This window comes from Squalius cephalus (genome assembly GCF_949319135.1).
Source record: "Squalius cephalus genome assembly, chromosome: 5".
NCBI lineage: Eukaryota > Metazoa > Chordata > Actinopteri > Cypriniformes > Leuciscidae > Squalius > Squalius cephalus.
Window position 1 is genome coordinate 41,663,069 of NC_137126.1, and position 27,309 is coordinate 41,690,377.

At 37.8% G+C, this 27,309-nt stretch overlaps 3 protein-coding genes across 6 annotated transcripts in view; 2 read left to right on the forward strand and 1 right to left on the reverse strand.

Moving 5' to 3' along the window:
• kremen1 (kringle containing transmembrane protein 1) overlaps positions 1–1,105 on the forward strand; it is a 59,220-nt gene extending 58,115 nt beyond the window's left edge. For all 3 annotated transcript variants that reach the window (XM_079870976.1, XM_079870974.1, XM_079870975.1), the window contains exons 9-10: positions 108–192; positions 484–1,105. In XM_079870976.1, coding sequence (XP_079727102.1) covers positions 108–192; positions 484–640 — 242 coding nt within the window. In that variant the 3' untranslated portion in view covers positions 641–1,105. The remainder of the gene's footprint in view (positions 1–107; positions 193–483) is intronic.
• A 4,684-nt stretch (positions 1,106–5,789) lies between these two features.
• Positions 5,790–12,499, forward strand: coq5 (coenzyme Q5, methyltransferase). The gene is made up of 7 exons (XM_079871158.1): positions 5,790–6,035; positions 6,390–6,539; positions 8,548–8,769; positions 8,857–8,963; positions 9,246–9,334; positions 10,164–10,275; positions 11,669–12,499. Exons 1-7 carry the CDS (start codon positions 5,840–5,842, stop codon positions 11,768–11,770), a joined length of 978 nt encoding a protein of 325 aa, XP_079727284.1. The 5' UTR covers positions 5,790–5,839; the 3' UTR covers positions 11,771–12,499.
• A 568-nt stretch (positions 12,500–13,067) lies between these two features.
• znrf3 (zinc and ring finger 3) overlaps positions 13,068–27,309 on the reverse strand; it is a 68,317-nt gene continuing 54,075 nt past the window's right edge. For both annotated transcript variants that reach the window (XM_079871156.1, XM_079871157.1), the window contains exons 3-8: positions 21,098–21,172; positions 18,443–18,574; positions 17,672–17,779; positions 17,300–17,467; positions 15,836–15,938; positions 13,068–15,736 (exon numbers count right to left, since the gene is read on the reverse strand). In XM_079871156.1, coding sequence (XP_079727282.1) covers positions 14,070–15,736; positions 15,836–15,938; positions 17,300–17,467; positions 17,672–17,779; positions 18,443–18,574; positions 21,098–21,172 — 2,253 coding nt within the window. In that variant the 3' untranslated portion in view covers positions 13,068–14,069. The remainder of the gene's footprint in view (positions 15,737–15,835; positions 15,939–17,299; positions 17,468–17,671; positions 17,780–18,442; positions 18,575–21,097; positions 21,173–27,309) is intronic.

The following is a 27,309-nucleotide window of genomic DNA, read 5'->3' on the forward strand; positions in this document are numbered from 1 at the left end:
AGTACTTGAGTTTTCGCTAGTGATAGCCTTCCCTTTTAGTACAACTGTAATTATGAGGCTGCATTAGTTTTACTGTCTGTCACTAATAAACATGTCATGTTTTACAGTGTGGACCATCTACGCATTAGCTGCTCTGCTAACGCTAACAGTCATAGCCATGGTAGCTAAGCTGCTCCTGCATCTTACTGTAAAGTAAGTACAAATGCTACAAACTAAATATATTTTATAAAGTTTTTCGATTTGAAAAGCATGAGATGAAGAACTGTGATGAAATTGACTAGCTTATAGAAGGTTTTATTGCAGGTACAAGGAAGTTGTGCAGGTTTATCACTGCACTGTTGTCAGATTTATAGAGTCTATTTTGCTCATAATGGATGTTCGCCTGTACAATTTGCATGTCATTTGGTTTTTACCAGGCATATTGCAGCACATAAAAGTGTGATGTGAATCAATCGTCTGTTTGTGTTTGTCGCCCCCTCTCAGATCCCCATCCATCCCGTCAATCAGCGGGTCAGATTCGTGTGCGCAGAGCACTACGTCTGAACCCTGGATCATCTTCTACAGACCTTCCACCATCTCTCTGTTTAAGAAGAAACTCAAGAACCACCATGGAGACCTCAGCCCTCTCGTGGGAAACTAACCTCAACGCCTCTGACCTCTACGGCTGCTTTAGCCCCCTAAAAGATGCACACACTGTACGCAATGCTGGTCTTCTGCTGCTGGGCGTTGAAAAGGGATCGATCCCTACTTCACTTCAAATGACCAGCGCAGGGCCCAGTTTAAACGTGCCGATCGGTTGTTGGTAAGAAACAAATAAACTGCGCAAAATGAGCTGGCCAATGCGCTTACTCTCAATTTGCATCTCAACAAATCATGTGACAGGTGCACATATAAACCAAGCGATTTGATTAGCAAAGGAGTGCTGGAATGTTTCTGTTGCCACAGACCAAAACGAACAAATGACCAATGGCGAAAAATGGATAAAGTGGCCCAGCTGTTTCTTTCTCTGCTTTCACAGAAGTGATCAACAGATAAGCGTCTGCATTAAAGAAAGCGTGAGACTCCAATGTGGAGCACACTGAAAGACAAAACCACTTACATAACCAAAAAAGAAAAAAGAAGAAAAACAAAAAAAATCCACGGAGCCCCTCTGGACGAGAGATACGATTCTGCTTCATTCGCTCTTTAACCTCTAATGTAGGTCACCTGTTGTTGAGGAGCACAGAACTCCTTTCTTCAGATGTAAGAGAGCTGGCTGAACCGGCGGAGGATTGATGTCACAATCATGTCGAGAGCAATTCAGACTCAAAGTGAACAACAAAAAAGTCGAGAGAGAGAGAGAGAGAGAGAGAGAGAGAGAGAGAGAGAGAGAGAGAGAGAGAGAATCGGCGAGATGGACTGCGGAGAACCAAAGCCTGAAATTGCTACAAGTTGGGCAATGTTCAAAACGAGCTGTAGTTCAAACATCCCTATGGACCTCGCTTTCGTCTCTCATCGTTTGTGTTGGGTTTTGATCTTTCTGCATTGCCTTTAAGTGCCTTCAGGACTGAACAAACTCTTGTCTGTCTTTTAAGCTGTCATAATGTCTCGATGATGTAAAAACATTGATCCTTTGGAGCATTGAATTGCAAATGAGAATAGGCACTAAGGGAGTGTTTTTTTGTTTTTTTCTTGGGGATTCTCAAGATAAATGTAGTCCTGTGGGTGTCATTGGGGCATATTATTCTTGTCAGGTTTTCGACTTGAGCAAGAGAAGCATTGTGATGGACATTGTGTAATTCTATGTGGGAACAATCGAACGTCATCCCCTTTCATTTCACTCCCCAACAGAGGCTGTGGTGAAATTCTTCCAAAACAATTTGCTCTTTCTCCCCCTTTACCACAACTTGAGCTCTCACATTCTGAAGCACTTTTCCAGCCAGCCAAAAACCATGCGGATCACTGCACTGCTAGCTGCGAGGATTGCAAAGGAACGCGCAAACCGGTTAAAGGGCTGGTTCACCCAAAAGTGAAAATTCTGTCAGCATGTATAACGTTCTTAGAACACAAAAGAAGATATTTTCAGTGAATGTTTCAATTGTTTTTGTCCAAGTCGGTGGGATCCAAAACAACATTGGGCCTCATTCATGAAAAGTCTTTTGTGCAAATTTGTTCATAAAGCGAAAGTGTTGATTTTTTTTTTTTTAATGTTAGCTGGTATGGAAAAAAACGTACACCTGCTCCCAACCACACGCACATGGTGCGTAAAACATCCAGATGTTAACATTAGTTAAATGTGGAAATAAGTGTAATATGTAAAACACAAATTATTGAAAGTGGTTGTGGAATCCATTTTCTTTTTTATTATTATAGATTACACCAATAGTATTTGCCTGCAAGCTTAACACTTTCATAATAATTCATTTTAATTCAAATGTGTATGTGCATCCCTTTTTACAAATGATTGTTTAACTATCAAAGTTGAGGTTGATGATGCATTTGTGAATTGGGTCACAAATTAACTCTTAATGTTTTTGAAAATTTCATGAATGAGGCCCAGTGTTCTCAAATGACTTTCAATGTATGGACAAAAAAGTATATGAAAACAGAAATTTCATTTCTGAGTAAACTATCCTGTTGTGTCATCATGACATTTAGCTTGCGGTTTACAGCACTTGCACAGCCATCAGTCACAGGTCAACCATTTTGTACTTAGTGCTGTGAGTAGTACTTAATGTAAGTTTTAGTGATATTGTAAAGGCCCTTCATTCAGAAATCCCTTTGAGAACATTCAGTATGTAATCTGACACATGGGGGAGCAGCATTGCATTTTTTTGTGGGTATGTCACTAATGCTGTACCGACAAAAACGAATTAACAAAATCACTACATTTTGCACTTTATTACCGAAGTACTTATCTTGTGTAATGTTTTAGGGGCAACCTTTTTAAAACTATGATTATATCACAACGTGCATCTTTTGAAAACCAATACCTTGTATAAGAAAACAAATCAATAAGACCTCAGTTAAAGGAGAACTCCGGTCAATTTTAACATTGAGCTCATTTTTTTGTACATTTGGAGTGCTGTCAATACAGAGAACAACGACAAAAATCGGTGTTGCCTACACCGTGTTATCCTCTTTTTAAAAGATATGAATAAAAATGATGTTTATTCAGCCAGCGCACATACCTGTATTTACATCCTGTTTTCGGTCGAAGTCCATAGTAATCGATTGTCGAGTTCACGCGCATGATCATAGGTACTAAACCAATGCGCGTGAACTCGACAATCGATTACTATGGACTTTGACCGAAAACAGGATGTAAATACAGGTATGTGCGCTGGCTAAATAAATATCATTTTTATTCATATCTATCACATCTACTGCAGTCAGATTGACCCGCGTTCACTCCGAAGGAATCACTCACATGACCTGTGCACTTGTAAATAATGACACATCAAGGATGTTAAGAGGCTAAAAGCAGGTTTAAAACTTGCCCCATTGAAGTCAACAGGGTGCAAATTTTAAAAAGAGGATAACACGGTGTAGGCAACACCGATTTTTGTCGTTGTTCTCTGTATTGACAGCACTCCAAATTTACAAAAAAATGAGCTCAATGTTAAAATTGACCGGAGTTCTCCTTTAAGCAAGCCACCCACCCAATTCAAGTGCAAAGACCTCGCTTTACCTCAATATGAGAGTGTTTGTCTGCACTCTGTTAATTAATGCATACTTCATCATAACCTTAGCTCTGCAGTGCCTGAGGCTGCCCATGCATACTAAAGTGTCACCGGTCACAGAGAGAGAGACAAACCCAAAGTGACAGGTTAAATCCAACAAGGTCATATTCATCTGGAAAGGCTGGTGAATAATGCAGAAACCAGGCGTCCATTTAGATCGCAAAGCAGAAGGCCGTAACACTTTTAGCAGTGGGAAAAAAAGTGTCATATCCTTCTGTGGTTTATCACAATGCCACTGGGCCTTCCTTCTGAGAAACCAAGATAGGAATCCCTACAATTTTGGGAAAGGGTGCTTCCAGGGATAATAAAAAAAGATGTTGTTTTCATGGAATTGTAAATAAAATAGTGAGAATTTTAATTTATACCATAAATTATTGTTATTTTGGATGGGATATAATCTATCTTTTGTATAAGTTACCTTTGTAGTTTTTATTTAATGTGTCCTGAGTGCGAAAATAAATATGCATGTTTCTTATGCCTGTTGTGTTTGCTTTGTATACATCATGAGTTGTCACTAATGCTATTTTTTTTAATGATGTCATGCAATCATTTACATAGAAGTAAGAAGAGAGCGAGAGAGAGGGAATTTACAATGCAAATTAGATCCTTCGGGAGACTCCAAAATTTGCTTGTAAGATGACCAAAGTTTCATGCACAACCACAGCGTTTTATTAAACAGACATGACAAAGGGGGAAATATGCAAACAAGCATGTAGTTGAAAACTAGACAGACCTCCAAAACAACATCTGTTGAAGAGGAAAAAAAGTGAAGGAAGGAAGAAATTCAGCTCTGATGTTTTCTGCGTTGCTTAAATGCTTATCAGATAAAATGACTACCAGACGTAGAGTGGATGCACAAACAAAGCCTGTATTACAGGCCCCATGTGTAAGCCATTTCCCCTGTGTATGTGTGTGTGTGTGTGTGTGGGGCTGCCCACCTGCAGATGTTCATGGTATGTGAGGTGAACACATTCAGAGTATTACAATGCAACACAAACATAAATCACAAAATAAATACAATTCATCAATTAGTTTTTTTTACTGATCTGAATAAATGATGCACTCAAAGCTAATGCATCTATTAAATTCATGGTGATTTGTTTGATTGCCAATAAACACAATCAGCCTTTTCTCGTTAAATACCACAGATAATGAAATCCGCTCAGTCAGAAGCACTGCGTATTCAACAAGCATGACTATGAATCCTATAGTGCCCCCTACTGGTGTGGGTTACTTAACACATACTTTATTGTCATGTCTTTCCCTTATGAATAGCAGTTGCATTAATTCAAACAACAAATGTTTAGATGACATGACATTTCGTGGAGTTTTAGCGGTGTTAGAAGAAAAACACTGAAATACACACATCTCTGTTAGATTTTTTGTTTAATCTGGGAATCTGTCTGCACACTTGAATTGCCAAAGCATAAACAACATTTTCCAGTTAGCTGTGATACAATAAAAAGAATAGTAATTACATCAAGGGACATAATTAAAGAATATACACAATAATAAAAAGTCAAATAATACCATTAAATATAAAAAAATAAAAGCTAGAAATCCAGAAATATCTATCAATAAATCTTCCTGCCTAATAAATCTTTCTATAAAATACATTTTTAAAGATTCACCAACTCGTTTGTGTGACAAGATTAAATAGTTAGACAATGCTTTCGCCTACACAACAAGCCTACATAGGCTACATATTATACATATTACATAAAGTAAAATGACCTTTTTATTATAATTTTGATAATTGTGAACAAACCTGTCCCCACAGAACAAGCTTTCACACACACACATTAAAAATACATTTGGCTCACTCGCATGGCTCACTGTGGGCTTTAAATTGCCAATAAAGATGTTTTAAAAGGGGGTAATAACAAAAGTTAATCAAGACATCATTAACTTGGGGTCCATTTTTTTTTATGCAAGTCAAGGCCGGCTGTCAAGCACCATAGTTTTTACTACTGTTAATATTTAGAGAATATTTGATCTCTAGCAGGTGGAGATCAAATATCTACATGTTTGTAGTCCAACAAAGATCCGCCGGAACTACAACTCGTCGCGTTACGGGTTTATGACGCAGTGCTTGCGCAACTGAACTTGAGAGAAACATGGCGGCCTCCATCAGGGCACTTAGATTTTTCTCCGGTTCTACGCGAAATATTCATCATGTTTCACGGTGTCGAATCAAACATTTATGCTGTCGTGCTGGGATCACAGGGTGTCGAGGATATAGCGATAGCACAGAGAGCAGAAGTACGCACTTTGGATTCCAAACAGTCCCAGAGGAGGAGAAAGCAGAGAAAGGTGAGTTACACACATCAGTTTATTAGGACTGTTTGACTAACTTACTCAAAAGAGAATATATGACAAGATTACATGATACGTTTATGTGTCCTGCTACCTAAATGTCACATACCTAAACAAAATTAAACTGGCTTTTTTAGTTGTTCTATATATGGAAACTATCTACTGGCAACTGTATCTGCCTTCACATTTGGTATGATTGTTTATGTATGCTTATTAGTATGATTAAGTTAGTTGTCTATGCCTAATTAAACGTGTTTAAATTGAGTTTTTGATATTAGATAGTGTGTGATAGAACCTTTCCACTAGGCATGCATGACATTTCCATTTCTCTCGTTGTTTTTCAACTGTCAGTGTATAAGGTGTTTGAAAGTGTGGCCGAGAAGTATGACGTGATGAATGACGCCATGAGTTTGGGAATCCACAGATTGTGGAAAGACACACTGCTGCACATTATGAACCCTCAGCCGGGGCTGCGGCTACTGGACACGGCTGGTGGCACAGGTTAATCAAAGCTATCACTTGTTCTTTATTTCATTTCATTTTAATTTTATTTATCTAGAGCTTTATACTATACAGATCATTTTAAAGCAGCTTCACAGTAATAAACAAGAAAATAACAGCATTAATGCTGCCAAGTTCTTAAATTATTAAACAAATACAATTTCAGCTGAAAAGCAGCTCTAAAAAGACATTATTCAGCTCAATTTAGTTCAATAGCAGCGTGAATGTTGCAAAGTTCTTTATTTATGAAATGAACTATAAAACAGTTCTACAGAAGATAATTGTGGCATTACTCAGTTAAAGCTGCAGTCCGTAACCTTTTTGGGTTAAAAATTATCCAAAATAAATGTTTGAGCAAGTACATAACCAGCCTGTGTTCAAAACTCTCTGCTTGCCTTAAGACGGCTCGATTCAAGACGGTAAGCTTGTAATAATGTTTTTAATTTCAGTGGTACTGGTGGATTTCCGTGGGAAATTCGAGCATGTCTTTGCGTCATTACGTCACATCTGTACATTCAAAGAAGAGATGTCTCGGCTAGTAGGCTATATTGCGTGTGAGGATGTTTGAGGTGGAGATTTATAGCCTTTTCTCACAGCACTTGATATAATTAAACTTATCAATTTGATGGCGGATCCAGAAAGGTTCAAACGACAATCACCAGTGACAACTGGAGATTCACCCGTTGTAAAACGCAAAAGAAAAAAGAGACTGCAACCGGGACCATGCGAAAACAAGGATAAATATCGGAAGGGCATTAAATGTAGTCACGCAATGCTGATGTTGTTAACATTAACAATTTGAGAGCAAAGTATAATTTGCACGGTTTTGACGTGATATGATAAGCATGTGATGGTTAGATTTAATCGGCGCGATTTACTTTTTTTTTCCCTTAGTTGGTCAGAACAAAAGTGGATGTTACTTACTTGTTCAGATTACATTTTCCGGTGAAATTTCTTATGTTGGTCATAAATCCAAAAAGTAGAATCTGTGATTGCGAATGACAGTATCCACACCAGCACAGTGACTGACAGCCGCACATTCTCCTCAAAACATTAATTCATCCGCGCTGTGCCGTGCCGGGGCACAACCCAAGTAAAGTTGATAATTCCGCGAATAACTGCAATTGCAGATTTCGAAAAGAGGTGGCGACAAAGAGGAAAAACTACGGACTGCAGCTTTAAATGTTGATTCAGTTTAGTGCAAAGTTAGTCAAATTATGAAACAAGCCTAATTCAGTTATAATCAGAAGGCAATAGTGTTGTTATTCAGCTCAAGTCAGTTCAGTGTTGATTCAATTCAGTGCAATAACAGTGTTCAAGTTTTGTTCTCATTCAATACTGTCAATGCAATAAAATTGACAATATTACTGAATCTAAAGTGTCTTTTAAATATTAATTGTCTTTTAATGTGCTTCTTGAACATCAGTGTTGGGTAAGTTACTCTGAAAGAGTAATTCATTACTAGCTACTAATTACATCTTCAACAGTGTAATTAGATGACTGTACTAATTACTCTCTAAAAAGTATTGCATTACTTATTACTAATTATTTTCTAGATCCCATATCAACCTCGACAAGTTGAACAATACAAGGATGGACATGAAACCGCTCTTTTAATTCTTTCATATAAATAATATAAAATTGCATAAATTATTCCTGAACTGACCAAAGTATTTAAAAGCAAAAAGGTTTCAAAAACATACATTTGGACCGTGGAAAAGTTGAGAGAAAAACATTTGTAAAAAAATAAATAAAATAAAATCAATAAATTATTAGAAATGTAATGTAACGCAGTAGAATCTAATTATTTTCCAAATTATATTTTACATTTTTACACATAATAATGGTTTTTCACTGAATAAATTGGGTCCTTACACATGAAAATATATAGCTGCCTTTTAAGTTTTAGGAATGGGATGATCATATTTCGGGTCCATGGCACCGAAAAGATTGAAAACCCCTGCCCTAGATGTTCGTACAAATTCAGAAATGTGCTATTCTGCTGTAGGTGACATCTCTTTCCGCTTCCTGGAGTACACACACTCAATGTATGATCGTCAGCAGCGGCTAAGAGCAAAATCCCGTCAGACACCATCGTGGCAGGACATCACTGAACGTTATGTGTCCGACGATGCAGGGCCTCCACAGTCACGGGCAGTGGTGTGTGACATCAATAAAGAAATGCTCAAAGTTGGAAAACAAAAGGCGGAGACAGCAGGAATCACTACAGGTATGATGATCATCTGCAACCAAAGACATGATCATGCATGTTTTGGAGTGAAATATAAAGGTTGATTTCGTTGTCACATGCTTGCAGGTCTGTCATGGGTCGCAGGCGATGCAGAAGAGCTTCCGTTCGATGACGATCAGTTTGACATATACACTATTGCCTTCGGCATCAGAAATGTCACCCACATAGAGCAAGTAAAGACTGCACTTCACATCAGATTGCTGAACAGTTTAAAAATAGACACTGAAATAAATGACACTGTCTTGAAAGCCATTTAACTTTGAATTGTTGTCCATATTGCTCTACTACTTATGATCTATCGTGTGTCTTGCTGTCTAATATAAAACATACTGCATTTCATGCTGTTATCATTTATTAATTTCCATATTTGAAGAATGGGAGTGTATGAGGTCTTTGATCATTCTGTAGGCTAGTTATTATTATGATTTACTTTAAGATGACGTCTCTGTTTGCAGGCTCTACAAGAGGCTTTGCGCGTCCTTAAGCCAGGTGGACGCTTCATGTGTCTAGAATTCAGCAAAGTGACCAACCCTCTTCTCTCAAGGTCATTGTTGTGTTATTTTAGTATCACTATTATAGAATTCATTTTTAGCAATTTTGTTTTGTTTTTATGTCTATATTGTTTTTATTCATTTTTATTTCAGTATTAATTTGTTATTTTTGTGCATTTTAGTTATTTTTGTACAAGTTGAACTGAATGAAAATGAGAGATGTTGCCTTGGAAACTAGCTGAAATAAAATGAGCTATAAAAAAAGTTTTTTATATTTTCAGTCGACGTTTATCTTTACGGAGCACCTAAAGCAGGGTTCACCAATCTCGGTCCTGGAGGGCCGCTGTCCTGCAGAGTTTAGCTCCAACCAGCTCCAACACACCTGTTTGAAAGTTTCTAGTATGCCTAATGAGACCATGATTAGCTGGTTCAGGTGTGTTTAATTGGGGTTGGAGCTAAACTCTGCAGGACAGCGGCCCTCCAGGACCGAGATTGGTGAACCCTGACCTAAAGGGACATGGTGATGGAGGAAAAATAAGTAAATAAGTTTTGTGAGTGAACACGGGAACGCAAAACCATTGAAATATTCATTTTTTCGCGCCATTTCATATTTTTTCCATCACCATGTCTTTTTAGGGCTCTTTTGCCAGTCATTAACACAGTCTTTGATTTGTTAGGTACTATTCTTTAAAAACACACTTTAGAATAATATTTATTGTATATTGTGCTATACTAAAAAAATCTTATAATCATTAATTATTCTCTTTTTGTAATAACTTGTGTACTTTAAAAAAAAAATGTAATCTAATATTTCTGTTTTAGAGAGGGTATACACAGTGTATAGTATGTGAATTGCTCCATGATTAATTTATTTTTTTGCAGGCTGTATGATGCATATAGTTTTCAGATGATCCCTGTGTTGGGTGAAGTGATCGCTGGAGACTGGAAATCATATCAATATTTGGTGGAAAGCATCCGAAAGTTCCCAGACCAGGTAACAAAAAACAAAATCCACATTCCTTAGTGATACAACTATTTGATAGGCATAAGAGACATGGCACAATAAGTGTTTAGAAGACTTTTCGTGCAAGTGCAATAATTTCCTTGTAGCTTTGATCCAAATGGCTATCTTCATTTTGCCTAAAATAAAACCGTGTTGGGTCTTGAAATTTAAGAACTTATAAGGGTGTTTCATCAACTAAGGGATCATTTTTAAAGATTGCATTATTTTTCTTTGTGAAAGCCACACTGAAATTTTGTCCATGCTAGGGGTACCTGAAGCAGAATACTATGTTGGGAAATTAGGCATTCTACGGAGCCCCTAAAGGGACATGGTGATGGGAAAAAAAATATGAGAAGGGAGGGACATTTTTTTTCAATGTTTTCGCAATTATATGGTTGGTTAATTATATTGCATATAATTTGTGGGCATCAGGAAGCTATGGAAGCCTGTTTCCGCCACAAAATAAAACATTTTAAAAGATAATTGCGACTTTTTATCTCACAATTGCGAGTTTACATCTCGCAATTCTGACTTTATTTCTCAGAATTGCGAGATATAAAGTCAGAATTGCGTGTTATAAAGTCAGAATTGCGTGTTATAAAGTCAGAATTGCGTGTTATAAAGTCAGAATTGAGTGTTATAAAGTCAGAATTGCGTGTTATAAAGTCAGAATTCTGACTTTTTTCTCACAATTGCGACTTTGTCACGCAATTCTGACTTTATAACACATAATTGCGAGTTTATATCTCGCAATTCTGACATCTTTTCTCAGAATTGTGAGATATAAAGTCCAATTCTAAGGAAAAAAAGACGGACTTTTTTTTTTTTTTTTTTTACCTCAGAATAGTTTGTATCTCACAATTCTGACTTTATAACACGCTTTTGCGACTTTATATCATGCAATTCTGACTTTATATCTCGCAATTGCGACTTTATTTCTCAGAATTGCGACTTTATATCTCGCAATTGCGACTTTATTTCTCACAATTCTGACTTCATATCTCGCAATTGTGAGAAAAGTCAGAATTGTGAGATAAAAAGTCGCAATTATTATTATTTATTTATTATTCAGTGGCAGAAACAAGCTTCCATAGGAAGCAGCTATCAATATGTGTTGAAATTGTTTTGAAATTGCTTTTGAATGCGCGCTCGCTATTTACTATCCAAATTCAGATTTAGCCTTCGGGCACATCCTTTGTTTTATTTTTGCAGCTTTTCAATGCTAAAATATCCTGAAAACTCATAAGTATTACATTATTGTAAAAAAAAATTTGAACTATGGTAATCTAAGCAAAGAGTGAAATGAAGCATTTTAGTATTTGTGTGAAAACGAATTATAGAATACGTTGCGAGAAACCTTTATCATGCTATATGCCTTCCACAGGAAACATTCAAGGAAATGATTGAGGATGCTGGCTTCTTGTGCGTCCAGTATTTTAACCTGACAGGAGGAATCGTTGCCATTCATTCAGGATTCAAGCTCTGAGTGACTGTCTACCACATACACATGAGTATAGCTTTCTCTCCAAATGAACTCTGACAAGAAAGAGTGCAGTTCTACAAACAATGGGACGACAGTAAAATCAAACACTTGTGCAACAGGCACTGGCTCTTAGGAAACTCCGCATGGAAAGTCCTTTGTTCGTGTATTTATGCTGTTGGTATATTGAAACATTTCACCCTTTGAAGTGAAAATGGAAGAGATTAAAATGTTCTTTAAAGTTTGTGTGAAATGTTTTCCTGAGATATTGAAAATGTTGAAGCTGATGGAATGTGAGCACTATTTTTATTTGTACAAGCTGGACAATGTGTTTGGTTTTCGGTCATTGGGAAGCACATGCTGACCTAATAAAACAAAAAAGACTAAATATGTTTTATTTGATCTCATTGCACAATGTAAGTTTAGTAATGAACACTCCCAATGAATTACCCATCATTCATATAATGCGGTGCGAGTTCTACTTCTGGACTCGATCAAATCCACACACTTTTGTATTAGTGGAACTGGTCCATAACATGATGAACAACATCCCTGTGATGTGTTGTGCTTGGCGAAAATGAAACAGTCAATTGTGTTTTTACTTTAATAAAACCATATATTTTTTAAAGATCTTTGTACACTTTGTTACAAAACTGTACTAAAATTTTAAAATCAGTTTTTGGTCAGAGAATATTTAATCGTCTTGTGTGCAATTACCATGTATTTACAAAGTCTCTTATTAGTGATCTCAAGAAAAAAGAAAAGAACCTCACAGACACTCTGAACATAAGACATGGCTTAAAGATAAATATATTAGTCAATAAATATTCAGAGAACATATTTCCATTTATGAAATGTGCTGCTACACAGATACAGAAATATACACAGATCAAACTCTAACCTTTAACATTTGTAAAATGATAATGGAGAAAATAATTATATCTTTAAAAAAATTAAAAAATATTAATTTTTGTACACATTTTCTTTTATACAATCTTAAGTGCTACAAACAATACGAAATATTAAATAGTGACTCAAGTACCCAGAAAAAATGCTATATTTGCAGTACATATTTCTATGCAAGGCAAGAGTAGATTCTCATGTTACGGCACTGTTTTAGTCTATGTATAAATAAAGTTATTTTAAAATGACCGCCTGTGTAAGCTGTATGGGTACATTTCATAGAAACAGTATAAAATACTCTGTAAAAACAGAAAGGCATGATGATATGATGGTGTATGTGTAAAGCATGAGTGCAATGTGTAGTTATTAAAGGTAATTATGCGGTTTTTGATACATATAAATATATATATACCACTGCATTCCAATCTCTTTAAACCATTATACTTTGGCGTCTTTCTGACAAACTGCTAGCTTAAAAAAAAAAAAAAAAGAGCAACTTAGGGGTCAAACACTAGAGATCCTACACCTCTAACCCTATAGAGTAGTCAGGTTCTAATTCAACCAGTGGTGTTTTGACTGTACCCTGGAGACAAACTAAACTTTGGTGTGATATACATGTAGCTCAGTAGTCTCCATTGACAAGTATTAAAAAAAAAAAAAAAAAAAAAAAAAGGAAGGTTTTTTTTTTTTAAATGGTCTGTTTCTGTACTAAAAAGACAAAGGCCCTGAGAGAGGAAGAGAAAGAGGGAGATGTACATATTCAAGTCCGATTTACACCTAGCTAAGTTGTCGGTGAGAAATGACCCCAGCACCTGATGTGCACTCCCTCCACATGAAGTGTTCCATTTTGGTTTTTATTTCTCTAAATGAAATCATTTAGTTTACTGAGATGTACGTACATGCTTGTTTGACTTCTTACTGCTCGCATGCAATTCTGAATGTAAAAAGAGCATTCAAATTATCTTAGCGCTAATAACATGGAACTTAGGCATAATCTAAATTGTCATAAAAAACGTAAAAGTTAGTCATATACATTTAGACATAATCCCTGGTCCTAGTCCAATCAAGAAAGCATTCATATAATGATGCTCTGTATGACTCACATTTCTGAGTTTGTGTTGCATGAGGAAGTATGTGAAATTCAAATATAGCTGTTATTTAGCTTTGTACTTTTGCCTTCTATAACTTCTATAACCATTGTGTTGATGTGACAGATTCTGAAGGCCACAGGAATGAACAAGATCAACACTGAAAAAAAAAAAAAAAAAAGTACAATTGTAAAATCTTAATTTGAAAAGCAAACCATTTCTGATAAGTACACTCCAGAGTTTTGACAACACAACTATTTAAAAGTTTAACATTTATTGATTTTCAAGAGCCTGTGCTGTTTTGGGGTCTCCTATCAGAGCCCTGATCTATCATAAGATGCTTTGCCACCCCCTTGTGTTTCAGACACGCCAGTACACTGTGAGGAAAACAGTGCTGTCGCCTCTTCATCCTGAGGCTGCTGATAAACTTGACCTCTACATTGTCCTGAGGTGAAAAACAAGTCACAATTCTCCTCAGAAGTCCTCTCTTCCCTCTCTAGGTTAAGTCTAGGAGGGAGCAAACATGTTTGTGGTTCTGGACCCAAGCCTAATTCACAGTCTGTATCCTCAGGAATTATGGGTATTCGCTGTGATAGCTCACAGCAACCCTGACCCATGCATCCGTCACTGTCTGCCTGGGTGTACTGTACGTTAACTGAACAATCTTCAGCGTAATTACTAGCACTTCCTCTGTGTACAGTCATCTCTGTGTAAAAGCAGCACGGCAGTCCGTCATAGCTAACATGATCTGGAGACGGTAGCTGCTCTGTGCTAACGCTATAAAAGTTCTGTGTGGAAGCGACCGCCTGAGACTCTGCGGCCCATCTGCAGCGTCCTCGGTCTTCTCCTTCCTTGCCTTTACGTTCTAAGTGTAATTTAGGTACCTCAAAACAGCAGTTGCAAGCTACCCCTTGCTCTCCACAAGGCTTCACAGAGCTGTGGCTCCTTTCTGCCAATGAGCCCTCTAGGGGCCCGGCTGAGGTAGTGCTAGTAAGTTCCCTGGTTTCCACTGAAGAGTGGTTACTACAATTGGGCTCCAGGCTGCAGTTAGACAACTGGTCCCCAGAACTGTAACACACTCCAACTGGAGGTTGTAGGCAGTCCATCATCCCTGATACTGGGGCCGAAATGTCATCAGCTGGAGGGGCGGCAGAAAACAGCGTCCCAGCCTCCCCAGCCGATCCCCGACACGGACTCTTACTTCGGTACACGTAGGGATCATAATCACTGCTTAGCGAACTCCGGAACGTCGAACAGCTTCCATACACGCCCTGGTTGCTGACTTCCGTACAATCCAACATGGAGTCACTTGAGGAGCAGTGGCACTGACCCGAACTGCTGCTGCTGTCACTTCCAGGACAGTCCGCAAGGTAACCGCTACACACGGAGCGGTGCCCGTGGTAACAACTAAGTCCTGAGGTGCTTCCGGAGTCACCCAGACGAGAAGATGAAGCCGGTGCCATGTGCACCACAGTAGGATACAAAAGTCCTGGCTGGAAGGGTCGGCTGTGACCTTTGTGTAGTCCATTACCAGGCTGGCCTTCAGGTTGTGGAAAGGTCAAGCCCTGAAAATAGTAGTGCTGGTACATGGTCTCGTACTGGGAAAAGCAGGCAGCACGAGAAAAGTTGCGTCCATGGAATTTGGGCCGTTTGAATGTATGGGTTTGTGGGTAAGCAGGGCCGCGATGCTCCATGCCGCAATGGTGCGGGTTTAGTGTGCGGTCCAAATGGAGGGCAGGGTAACCCCGAATAAAGGAAGATTGCGAAGGATAGAGGCCCTGCTCAGGGTGCTGGTCCACTGTTAAAACAGTGATGGGGTTGCCATGGGGGTCCATGCTGGTCCGTGTAGGGTAGGCCGTCACTTGCCCAGCTCTGTGCACTCTTCCTGGATAATGAACAGGGAGGACAACTCTCTGCTGGCGGCTGTGGACTGGGTTTCCTGGATCCAGGCAAACGGCACCTGGGTTTCCCTTTTTTTGTTCTGGTAGAAAATAAAAATGCACAGTTAAAAAATGAACTGAATCAAGACCCATTATTTAGACATATTTGACAAGTTTATTAGCCGGTTTCTGATGCTCACCAATAATGTTGTGCCTGCAGTGTGGACAAGTGTGGTGCTGAAGTAGCCAAGGGTCCACACATTTCTTGTGAAATCGGTGTGCACAAGGGATAACCCTCAGCTCCTGCAAGTGTGGAGGAGAAGATTTGTGAGGTCAACAGGTCTTTCTTAACATTTTTGTGGGCCTTCCAGTTATAGCAATGACATTTTGAAGCTTCCTGAAATGCAATATTTGCAAACCCCAAAAAAAAGATAACCATGGGCCCCAATTTTATGCTTTTACCAAGTCACAGAGCTGCTTTAGATCAGGGGTGTCCAATTCTGCGTCTGGAGGGCCAATGTCCTGAGGCGCTTCTCAATACTCAAAGTGATACTTCCTCATTTCTTCGCTCCTCCGTCCTCTAGCCCGTGACCTGGAAAACTGATCGAACTCAGCCATTTTGAAGGACATCCCAATTCTCAAATAGCACAGCGAGGAGGAGAGGAATGAGGAGCGAGGAAGATTCCTGAGGAGTCATGAGCAAGGATATACACAGGTGTATCCTTCCCTCGCATCCTAAGGGAGAGGAGCTAAGACGCGTGGAAAGGAAACGAGGATGCACAAATAAGAAATGAGAAGCACCCCTGGAGAATTTAACTTTAACCTGCACCAACACACTAGCCAGAAAGTTTCTGGCAATCTGGAAGATCTTGATTAGCTGGTTCAGGTGTGTTTAATTAGGGCTGGAACGAAACTTAACAGGAAGGTGGCCCTCCAAAAGCAGAATTTGACACCCCTGCTTTAGATGCAAAAATACCACATTGTGCATGTGAACTGTAGATGGCGCCACCGTTACACAGCATGTCAGTGCTCAAGATGCTAACATTCTCAATCCCTTTCGAAGAGATGCACTCTTGTGCCTTCAGACAGAAAGCCTAACTTCACAGATCTCACCCACAGAAGTCATTCTCTGTCCCCAAGCATGACTCATCCCCCCTCCCTCTGCCTTTCCGTCCCGCTTTTGTTGCTTTTCTTAATCATCACAGACAAACCCTTTGATGCCATTGAGCCTTTTATATCGCCACTTCCTCTGTGCATCTAAGACGACTTGATTTCTTTGTTGTGTGCTTTTTTTTTAGCATGACACATAACCACAAAGGCGAATACAAAAATGTCACCAGCGTTAGTCTTCATATATTTTGAGACAAAAGAAGCACAGGGAGGCCAAAACATGGATGTTTAAGACAACATTATCAAAAACCTCCAAAAGGTCCATTGCTGAATAAACCAAATCAACCAAAATAAATAAACTTGAAAGCATGACTAATTTTCCAGGGTCATGCAATAGTGGTTTGGCATATTCCTTTAATCTGTTAGCCTGTAATTTGGTTTTGGAATAGATATTAGAGAACTGACAAAGTGAGGACATTTGGCCAGTGTGCAAAACCTTTTTAATTGAGTTTTTTATTTCCTACAAGCTTTTGAACATTTGTGAAGATATTTACCTCGCCATCGATGTATTTCTCAAGGCATATGGCACAGTCTGATGTGGAACTACTGCTCACGGAGTCTGATGCTCCACAGCTGGCCTCACGTTGACCCTTGACCTTAGCCTTGAACTTGCGTGTCTCCATCTTTTCCAGGGCCTGAATAGCCATCCGGTTCATGGAACTCTGACAGGTGGGGAAACAATTATGTACAGAAGGCATGTCAGGAATGGCAAGAAACGAACTTCTTTAAATTGTACAATGACCTGAAACAAGACACCTTCTGTGAATGAATCAAATTGCATGAGACGATGAGGTAAAAATTTAGACCTCAAATTGAATTGTTACAGTGTAATCAAATATGTATCAAACTGCGTTATGGAGCCTCACCTGGCTGCGTCTTTGCTTGAGCTTTATCTTGATGAGGAGGATGAGGCAGACCAGAGACACCACAACGAAGAACGCCAGGAAGATTCCCATGTCAAAATACTCTGTGGGCTGTTGTAGACAACAACAGGAAAATGTCAGAACATTTTACAGATAAGGTGTACGCAAAAAAGATTACATTCAAAAAAATAATTACAAACTTTTTCAAATACAACTTTCTTTGTGGGACACTCATGTGATAACGCAACAGCCAAACACAACCTGCCCTAGAGGGTGTACTTTAAAGGAGATTCATTTTACGACTTTTAGAGAGTTTTATTACACTCTGTGGAATACTTTACTCTGATTGGTCAATCGCGCAACCCAGCAGTATGTTATTCCCTGATAACACCTATTACCTATTTTCACCTACTTATTGTGGACTGTTTAAAAAGAGTTGTATAATCTAACCTTTATAGTGCCTGTATAATCTAAACTTTATCAGCCGCCTCTGTCCCAACTTTTTTGTAGTGTGTTGCAGCCATCAATATCAAAATTTATTTACAAAATACAATTATGTTGGTCAGTGAAAACATTGGAAAAAATTTCTTTGTACTTTTGTCAGTTAAAAAAAAGGTTCAAGAGAATTAACATATCACAGATTGTGAATTTTATTGCATTTTATTAACTTTTCTGGAAATGGGGTTGTAGATAAACGTTGTGACAGATAAAGATCCTACTATAACTAACATACTAATATTTTTTATTGCATGCAATACAAGTGTGAACTCTCACCCTTGGTGGTCGATGTTGGATTCTGGCTCGTGCAACTTTTTGCTTATTGACTATGTTCATCAGTTTAACAGCATCGGCTCCTTTGACATAGACCACCGGCCTCTTTAAAGGGTCCTCTGAAACCTGGTTCAACTAGACAAAATAATGAGAGAAAAGACATTAAGAACTCGAGAGAGAGAATTCAAGCTCTCATGCCAGACCACTTAACAAATAAACGATACAGTTATTTTGAGTAAAAACTCTCAAAAGCAGCAGAAAACCCATTACACTGCTATGGCTTTACATCTGAAGATGCACTTAGAAAAATACATGTAATTATTTTAATGAATAACGTTTCCAATCATTATTCAATCTGCCCAATCTACATGAAGTCGGTTGCCAGGGAAAAGCTCTCCCCGACAACATACACCCATGTGAAAAAGCAACCTATAGAGTCCAGACGTGGAAACTGCGGTTGGCCTTTTTTTTCTATAGAAGGGGAAAGTAGCAGTAAACCAATTGCATGTTGCAAATGTGGATGCTCAATTTAGCCTTGTAGCTCCCTCAGACTACAGCTCCAGTCTGTAATTTGAAAAACCTGAGGGAAATACCAGGGATATTTAAGCCTCTATTTCTCCCTCTGTCGTCATGTCTCTCATGTGAAATATGGGAAGTTGAAAGATAGTCATTTAAGCGTTCTTTTCCCCCTCTTATTTTTCAGGTCTGTTGGGTTTTCATTCAAGAAAAGATGCACAGACTCAGGGAAATCCTCCCGTTTCAAACAACGCATTCTCTATGTTTACACATCACAACACGATAGAAATACAGGCCTCGTCGTATATACATCGTAGAGATGTCTTTGCGGTTTGTGCATTTTTATCTTGACGATTTACAGCGTTCGCTTATCTGCAATACACTTCTAAGGTGTTTGTCACATGGAATAGAATAACATTTAACAGAAATTGGGACGTTTATGATGTTTTTCCTGGAATCTGTTTTCTAAAGATATTTACTAAAGATTGTTTACAACAAAAGCAAAACCTGTCGCACATTTTTTAACACATTTAGTAACCCATCAGACAAAAATTAGATCACTTAAAGTAATAGCATACATTTTTCAGTTGAGGTATCACAGACGTCTTTGGCAATGTACATGTGCTTACTGGGGGAGAAGAGAGAGAGAGAGAGAGAGAGAGAGAGAAAGAGAGAAATGAATAAGGACAGAACTAGGTTAGGATCTGGGGTAGGGAACTAGGGTAGGATCTAGCAGGTGATGATGAAAGCTTTTCCCTTAATGCTTCGCCCCGTGATTAAAACTCTCCTCGTCCTCCCCAAAGCCTTGAGGCTTTAAACTGTAATCTGTGCAACCGAGGAAGCCGAATGAGTCTGGACAGAGGTGCTGGCACTGGAATGTACAGCGCTGACTCTTTTCATGTGGTCTACACAGAAGCTCTTTTATCTCGTCTGTACACCGTTTACAACTGAACGAAGGAGAGGGGGAAAAAAGCAAGTCTGGGCCTGGTTTGGAAGAGAAAAATACCACAGTGAAAGAGAGGGGAGTGGAAAAAAAGACCCTTGCTCTCTCAAAAGCAGAGACAAAGAAAAGGACTTCCGCAGATCAGCCTTTTCCACAGACAGTGCTGAGAATAGGTGCTGCACCACGGTAGTGATTCCATTAAGTAAATGGAAATAAAGTGGTAGTGGACAACACGCTTCTTTCAATTACCACTGAATATCTTTAACTACATTTGCATTTCTTAAAGAAAATACCAATACATCCCATCCGAAACAGAATGTGCTACTAGAATTAGACTGGAAGTTGTAAACAGTGTGCCAAACATGCCCAAATTATATAATTATGTACTGATTTATAAATTAAATAAAATAAAATGAGTATTAATGAGTGTAATTCAGTATGTAGCGTAAGTATGCAAACTGGGACGCAACCACCAATTGAAGGCAATTTCATTAACAAACCACATTACAAACCGATGACATCTTTAAACGCTAAATGGGAGTTTTGAAGTTCAGAATGTGAGGTTTTAAACCTTCAACCTTTATTTAAGAATAAAGTAGAAAAATTAATAAATGAAAAAAATATATATACTGTATGTATAGCACTAAAACGATACGTTTACACAACACTGATGTACAAATAATAACGGATCCACGAAAATGACAAAAACGCTGTATTATGCTGCCAAACCAGTAGTTTGTAAAGGAACACTATGCGCCTTTAGACTGAACACAAAATATGCAAACTTGCGTTTTTGTTGTTTACAAAGAGATAACGGTTTAATTTTACTTACACTTTGAAACCTGTTTTCAAAGGTTTGTGTTTTCGGGTCCCCAAAACGCAGTTGTTGTGTAAACGAACGGCCAAAACGAATAAAAAGTTGTCCATTTTTAGTTGAATATGGTTTCATGTAAACGGCTCTGAAGGCTGAAATTATCTACAAAAAATTGTTATAACCAACTAAATATATAGTCTCATTATACATCCATTTATAATAATGGATCCAATTAAAATGTATGTTTTTCATACATTATGCATGTAATGGACAGGTGTTACTCTAGAAAATGGTAATATTAAAACTGGATGTATTGCTGATAAAGATCAAATTAGGTTGAAGTTGTCAAGACATTCAGCACATCACTGATGTTACAGACACTCACCTGGTCGATGGCATCTGGATTTTCAGAGACGTCAAAGATGACAGCTGTGGCCCCTCTCTGAACGGCTCTCTTCGCCTGTGAGGACGGTGACAAACAAACAAAAATTATTCTTCTATACTCGAAGGGCCAAAATCTCATCTAAAACTGACAATGTAGTGCTGAAAGTAAACAGTGGAAAAAGAATAAAGCACTGCAAATTACCAGTGTTATTTTGGTATTATATATATATATATATATATATACACACACTAGTATTTATTAATATTTGATCTTAGCTTTTATTTTTATATGTTCAGTTTTTGATTTTAGTTTAAGTTTCAGTCATTTTATAATGTGCTTTTGTATTTTTTTGTATTTTTTTTTCTATTACATTTATTTTTAATTCAAAAGTTACTTGCTAAACTAATATTTAGATTTTATTTAAATTACTGATTACTTTTAATAGTTTTAGTTTTCATTTTAGTTAACTATAACAACACTGGTAATTACTGCATTTATAGGAAAAGACAACAATTCAAAATACAAGAAACCGTAAGACCGCAAACCCCAAATGTTTGAAGTGGGAGCAACAGTAGGCTCCACATCAAAGTTTTTCTTCATTTAAAAGATTTGGATTCATTTAAAAGCAGCCCATTTTAAAGACACACTGCAGTAATGTGACTTTTTTTGAGCCTTAAGTAAATATTTCCACACCACGTTAAACGTTCTACCTGTTTCTCTCCCAGCCAATAGAGGTCGCTCTTACACTTCAGCTAGAGGGCTCACATGACTCAGTGTGGAGAACAAGTACTTTGTGATGGTTACAGTGGCTTTCTGTACATAACTACAGTTCAAAGCTTTGATCAATGCATTTAGTTGTGCTTTCATTGCTTCATTTGTTCACCATTTTATTGCCATCTTGATGTTCATTGTTTTATTATTTTAATAGATGATCAACATCACATACCCGGAATCGCATTTTGTTTACACTGATGGCTGGGTATGTTCCAACTCCACTCATGCAAAAGAGAAAAGAACAGGCTGAGAAAAAAAAAAAAGAAAAAGAAAAAAAGAAAAAGGAAAATAAAGAGATCAAAGCGACAATGCGCAGCTCTATAACTCTGTTATCAGAGTAGCAAAGGGATGGCACTTTTCCAAGCCCAAGGCATTCTGGGTACTATGAGAGAAAGCATGGCCTCTCCACACACTGTCTGTGTGCTTATGCATGTCTGTGAGTGTGTGTGTGTGTGAGTGTGTGGTAGAGACATTGCAGTGACTGTTCAACAAACAATACATGTATCCGCAATTCACTGTTCATTTACGTCAAAGTGATTTAGCTGGAAGTCTCACGTAAAAGACCCGAATGAGAAAGTTGGTAAAGACATCAGTAATTCAAATACACGTTCATTAACATCAAATGGTACATTGGATAGATAGATGGACAGATAGATAGATGGATAGACAAATGGATAGATGGATGGAAGTTGACATATTAACCATGTCATTTTGTATTTTGATGTCTACCACACAATGATGGGTCTAGTGGTGTGGTAAGCTGATCTCCTTGATAAATAGTAACTTTCAAGTCCAAATAGAATAAAACATTGGAAAATTGTTAAAAATGTTGGTGCCAACATTCATTATCAAATACATATTTCAACACGAGACTCACTGAATCCCACAGGAAAATCACAGTGAAACCGAATCCCATTCTGACTTCTGTTAAAGCTTGAGCAAGAACGTGCAAGAGAACAAAAACAACCCAGAGAAAACTCATGGGACTGCAGTCGTACAGCACGGAAGGGTTGGGTGAGAGGTTATGCAGCAATATTCCCAAACTCAAATTTAAAATGAAAGGAAAAAGCAAACATTTTCCACATTGACCCCATGATGTCATAATGCTCATGCTCCGCCCACGACCACTGACGGACTGTCCCGTATTAGCATATTTCTGCCCTCAGCCATTGACACCCCCCATGGAAGTTGCTCATTATCATTTAAAGAGACATGCACCGAAACGGGTCACTGTGAACAAAACTGTTTTTGAGGAGGTAAAAAGGTTGTTTTACACAACCATTGAGGAATTTTAACCGAAGTATATTACAAACTTTACATGAACACCCTAAAGAATCATACCAACTTGTGGAAAATGGGCATCCGATGACCCCTTTAAGAGATAAGCCACACAATAGTCTTAATTCAATTTTGCAACATTTTATTATTCCCAGACATAACTTACGGTCTTTGATAAGACCTGTCATTTTCATTTAAAAGTGAATATGCTCAGTAAACATTGTAATGAGTAAGACATGAGAGAATCCAAAGGAATTCATTTGACGCTGGATGAGGGAACACCTCGAGAGATGAAAACGAAGTGGAAGTTAATGACTGTTTAGGCTATGTCTTGTCAACGTTTAGATTCATACTACCGTTTAGCTGATTGACTGATCCAAAGGAATGCGGAAACAGACTGAACTCTCTCGCTCTACCTTGTTTGCTCCACATCAATGTGCTTCGAACGGTTCAGCTGTGTTTCGGCTCTTTTGAAGATGGCAATTTCAGTTAATTATTAATAGTGGCTTGATAAAAGATCTTTAGGAGTAAAATGAAGGGTTGGAGAGAGGGGTGGTTGACATAGAACAATAGAGAGAGAGAGAGAGAGAGAGAGAGAGAGAGAGAGAGAGAGAGAGAGAGAGAGAGAGAGAGAGAGAGAGAGAGAGAGAGAGAGAGAGAGAGAGAGAGAGAGAGATCCTGGTGGAACAGGCCAGAAAAAAAGAGACATGGAATCTACTTTGAGCAAGCGCTGCGATGTAACAACTTGTCTAACGACAGCCAGAAAAGCTTCTTAAGACAAAGCAAAGACCACCGCGCAACCTCCCACACACACAGACACACACACACACACCTTGTTCAGGTGTCCTGCAAACAATGGCCACCAGCAGTGTTGAGGAATCTACTTTGAAATTGTAGCTACTCTTTTGAATTAGTTAGCTACACAATAATCTACTTACAAAAAGTAGCTAACTACATTAAAGCTACTTAAGGGGGATACAATTTTTTTTTAAATATAAAACTATCTGATAACAATGTACAATTTGATAACCTGAGTCATACAGTATTTTTTCTTGCGCATTAGACTACTAATCGACAAAGAATCAATATGAAAACATTAGACAGCACAATTTACGAATTTCCATGGGAACCGTGGAATGAAAAATGTCAGTTAGGATACAATTTGCGTGTTCCAGAATATTGAACGGATACAATAATTTGTTATAAATCGAGAAGATTTAAAATACTGCACAAGGATTTGTGCGCAGAGCCATGAAGTAAGAGAATCCTTTGCATGGAACCATCCAAACAAACAATTCATTCATTAGAATTAACTGACCAGACATTATGACTGGATTCCACGATTCCGTCCGCATTTTCAGCATTGCAGAAATCACATAGCCCTAAGAAGGTACTATAACTGTACCTTTACTGTAGTGAAAAATAAATGTAATATTGACTGCAAATTACGTAGTTTAAATCGCAATATGATTGCTAGAAAGCACTACATCAACCGGTGCAATAGTGACTGTGATATCCAGGTGAGCTACAATCAATTTATAGACCCTTGAAGCAATCATCTCTCCGACTTTATGCAATTTTTCCTCTCGCTTTCTCCTCCTCGCCCCTTTTTATATTTAAGCAATCCTACACACTCTCTGCATTGCTATAATTAAAGTAATTAAGTCCTCAGAAAGCAAAGCTCTGCCATTACGCTGTAATTTCAGGTTGCCTTCTGGCCGTTGGGATTCCTCAAAGATAAAGGCATACTTTCCTCATTTAGAGTTTACTTACATGTGGTAGGACTTTAAAAAAAAAAAAAATTATCACCCTATATTTTCTGTGAAAGTGCCAAGGCATTACTTAGGCAAGTCCTAGATTCTTGAAGGGAAAGAAAGGGAAAATAAAAAAAAGCATCCAAGTCAGCAAAGTACAAAACTGTGCCTACTTGGTTTCTCACAGTCTCTTCACTACTTGGGTTTGCCTGAGCTACACTTAACACGAAAATCCAAACAACACACTTAGCTTAAGTTTACACTGAGGTCCTTACTAGAACCACAGCACTTAACGCTAAATAGACACAGGCTACAGCTGCTCTTATGCTGTCATTTTTTAAGGTTATATTTCTGCTGTTGACTTGTGTCAGTGCACTGGTTGAAAAGCAAAGAGGAAAAATACGCATTTTTACATACAATTTACCTAAAAATGTTAGGAAGACTAAATAAAAACACCCACGAAATGCTTTATTGACTACATGAGGTTACTTTCCTTACAACAAAACAAAAAAATAAAGGTTTCAAAAGGAGGTTTTCACAGTGATGCCATAGAAGAACTATTTTCTTAGTGTGAAAAACATTTGAATAAACTTTTTCCACTATAAAGAATCTTTTGTGGAATGTTAAACATCATACATAAAAATCTACATACAAATATGTTTTCTTAAAAAATAAACAGTAAGCATACAAGTATTACTTTTTAATATCACTACAACTTACTGAAATTATATACAATAATTATACAGTAGTTAAGGAGTAAAATTACTCAAACATTTTACACCACTGCAAAAAGTACTGTAGTAATAATGTGTTAAAGTAGTTATCTCATGGTATTGCATTCAGATCGATCACTAAATTGTTCGATAATATATTACTCCAAAGTACTGTAGAGAATACAAGGTAAAAAAAAAGGGTAAATCTCTGTTAATTACTGATGTAACCATTTACTTGTATTTTTGTTACCGTGATAAACGGTAACACATTCTCCATACCGCACCAAAACGTATTTCTTAGAGGCTGCATAAATGTGCCACACAAAACTTGCTGCCAGCAAGCAGGACACTTACACACACTTACACTTATGGTTTAATATTTGTCTTATGGACAAAATAGTCCATTAAGCAATAACAGCTACATTTTATAGCAACCATGAGTACAGCGTGTTACCATTTAAAACAATTTTTATTGGTGAAAAATGTTTATGAAGCTTGTAAAAGTCATGTAGTAACACAAATCACAGTACAAACCTAGTGTTAAATTAAACTTCCTTTGTCTCAGCAGCTCTGCCTGGAAGTACATATAAAATTGTTCGAGACAAACAAAAGGCATTTGGATCGAAAAATAGCTCTGTTTTCAGTTTTAGATTTGACTTAATAATAATTTAGGTTTTCCCATTCATTCATTTACACTAACAGTTCATTAAAGTTATAAACATGCACTACTAATCAAGTATTTAATTCTCTCAAGGCTGCATTTATTTTATCAAAAGTCTAGTAATATTGTGAAATGGTATTACCATTTAAAATAACTATTTTATATTTTATATTCATTACTCCTGTCTTCAGCGTCACATGATCCTTCAGAAATCATTCTAATATGCTGATTTGCTGCTCAAGAAACTCTGAAATTAATTTATTAGTGGAAACAGTGAACTATTGTGAACTGGACCATATGCAACTGTACTAAGTGTCAACATGCACATCTTAAAGGCACACTATGCAAGATCTGTACTTTAATATAACAGCTTCGAAGTCATTTCGATGGTAGAACGAATGGTCATTTCGATGGTAGGGCGAATCATCCCGATCGCAAAGCAGGTTTGAGAGGTGGCACCCCGCTAAATCTCGCGAGAATCTCGACTTGCTTTATGGCACGATGTCACATACATCAACAACATATGAAGCAGCCTCTATGGAAGACACTAGCACGCATTTCAGACGTGAATCACGGCAGAGTCGATGAAGAAAACGAAGAAAGCGCGGTCGGAAGAGTGCAGAGACGACTTTGCGTGACTGGTATTTACGACAGTAATGTTAAATACAAGTACTCCACAGCGACTTTGCTGTTTGACAAAAACAGAAACTGCATAGTGTGCCTTTAAAAGGTCAGCAAATAAGAATTTTCTATATGGAATTAAATGTATGCACAGATTGCACACCCTAAAAAACCTTTTATTCACAAGCACCCTTGATTATCACTGAAAAAGTCACTTAACGATTTAAACTGAACAACTGCAAACAGAGAGAGAGACCTCTAAGACCAGTCACTAAAGTTTGATCTAAAGCTTGCCTTTACTCTAAATTGACATTTAGAGTAGAGCATTCTCTCTAAAGATAAGAGGTAAATGGGTCTTAATAACATGCCTTCACATAGTCAATGGTTATTTACTGAAAAACAGGTCTTGAT

Bases quoted from the DNA above. Each gene is read 5' to 3' on its own strand.
- coq5 (XM_079871158.1), top strand. From the start codon at position 5,840: ATGGCGGCCTCCATCAGGGCACTTAGATTTTTCTCCGGTTCTACGCGA. The intron at 6,036-6,389 runs GTGAGTTACACA...TTCAACTGTCAG, and splicing joins GGAGGAGAAAGCAGAGAAAG to TGTATAAGGTGTTTGAAAGT. The intron at 8,770-8,856 runs GTATGATGATCA...ACATGCTTGCAG, and splicing joins GACAGCAGGAATCACTACAG to GTCTGTCATGGGTCGCAGGC.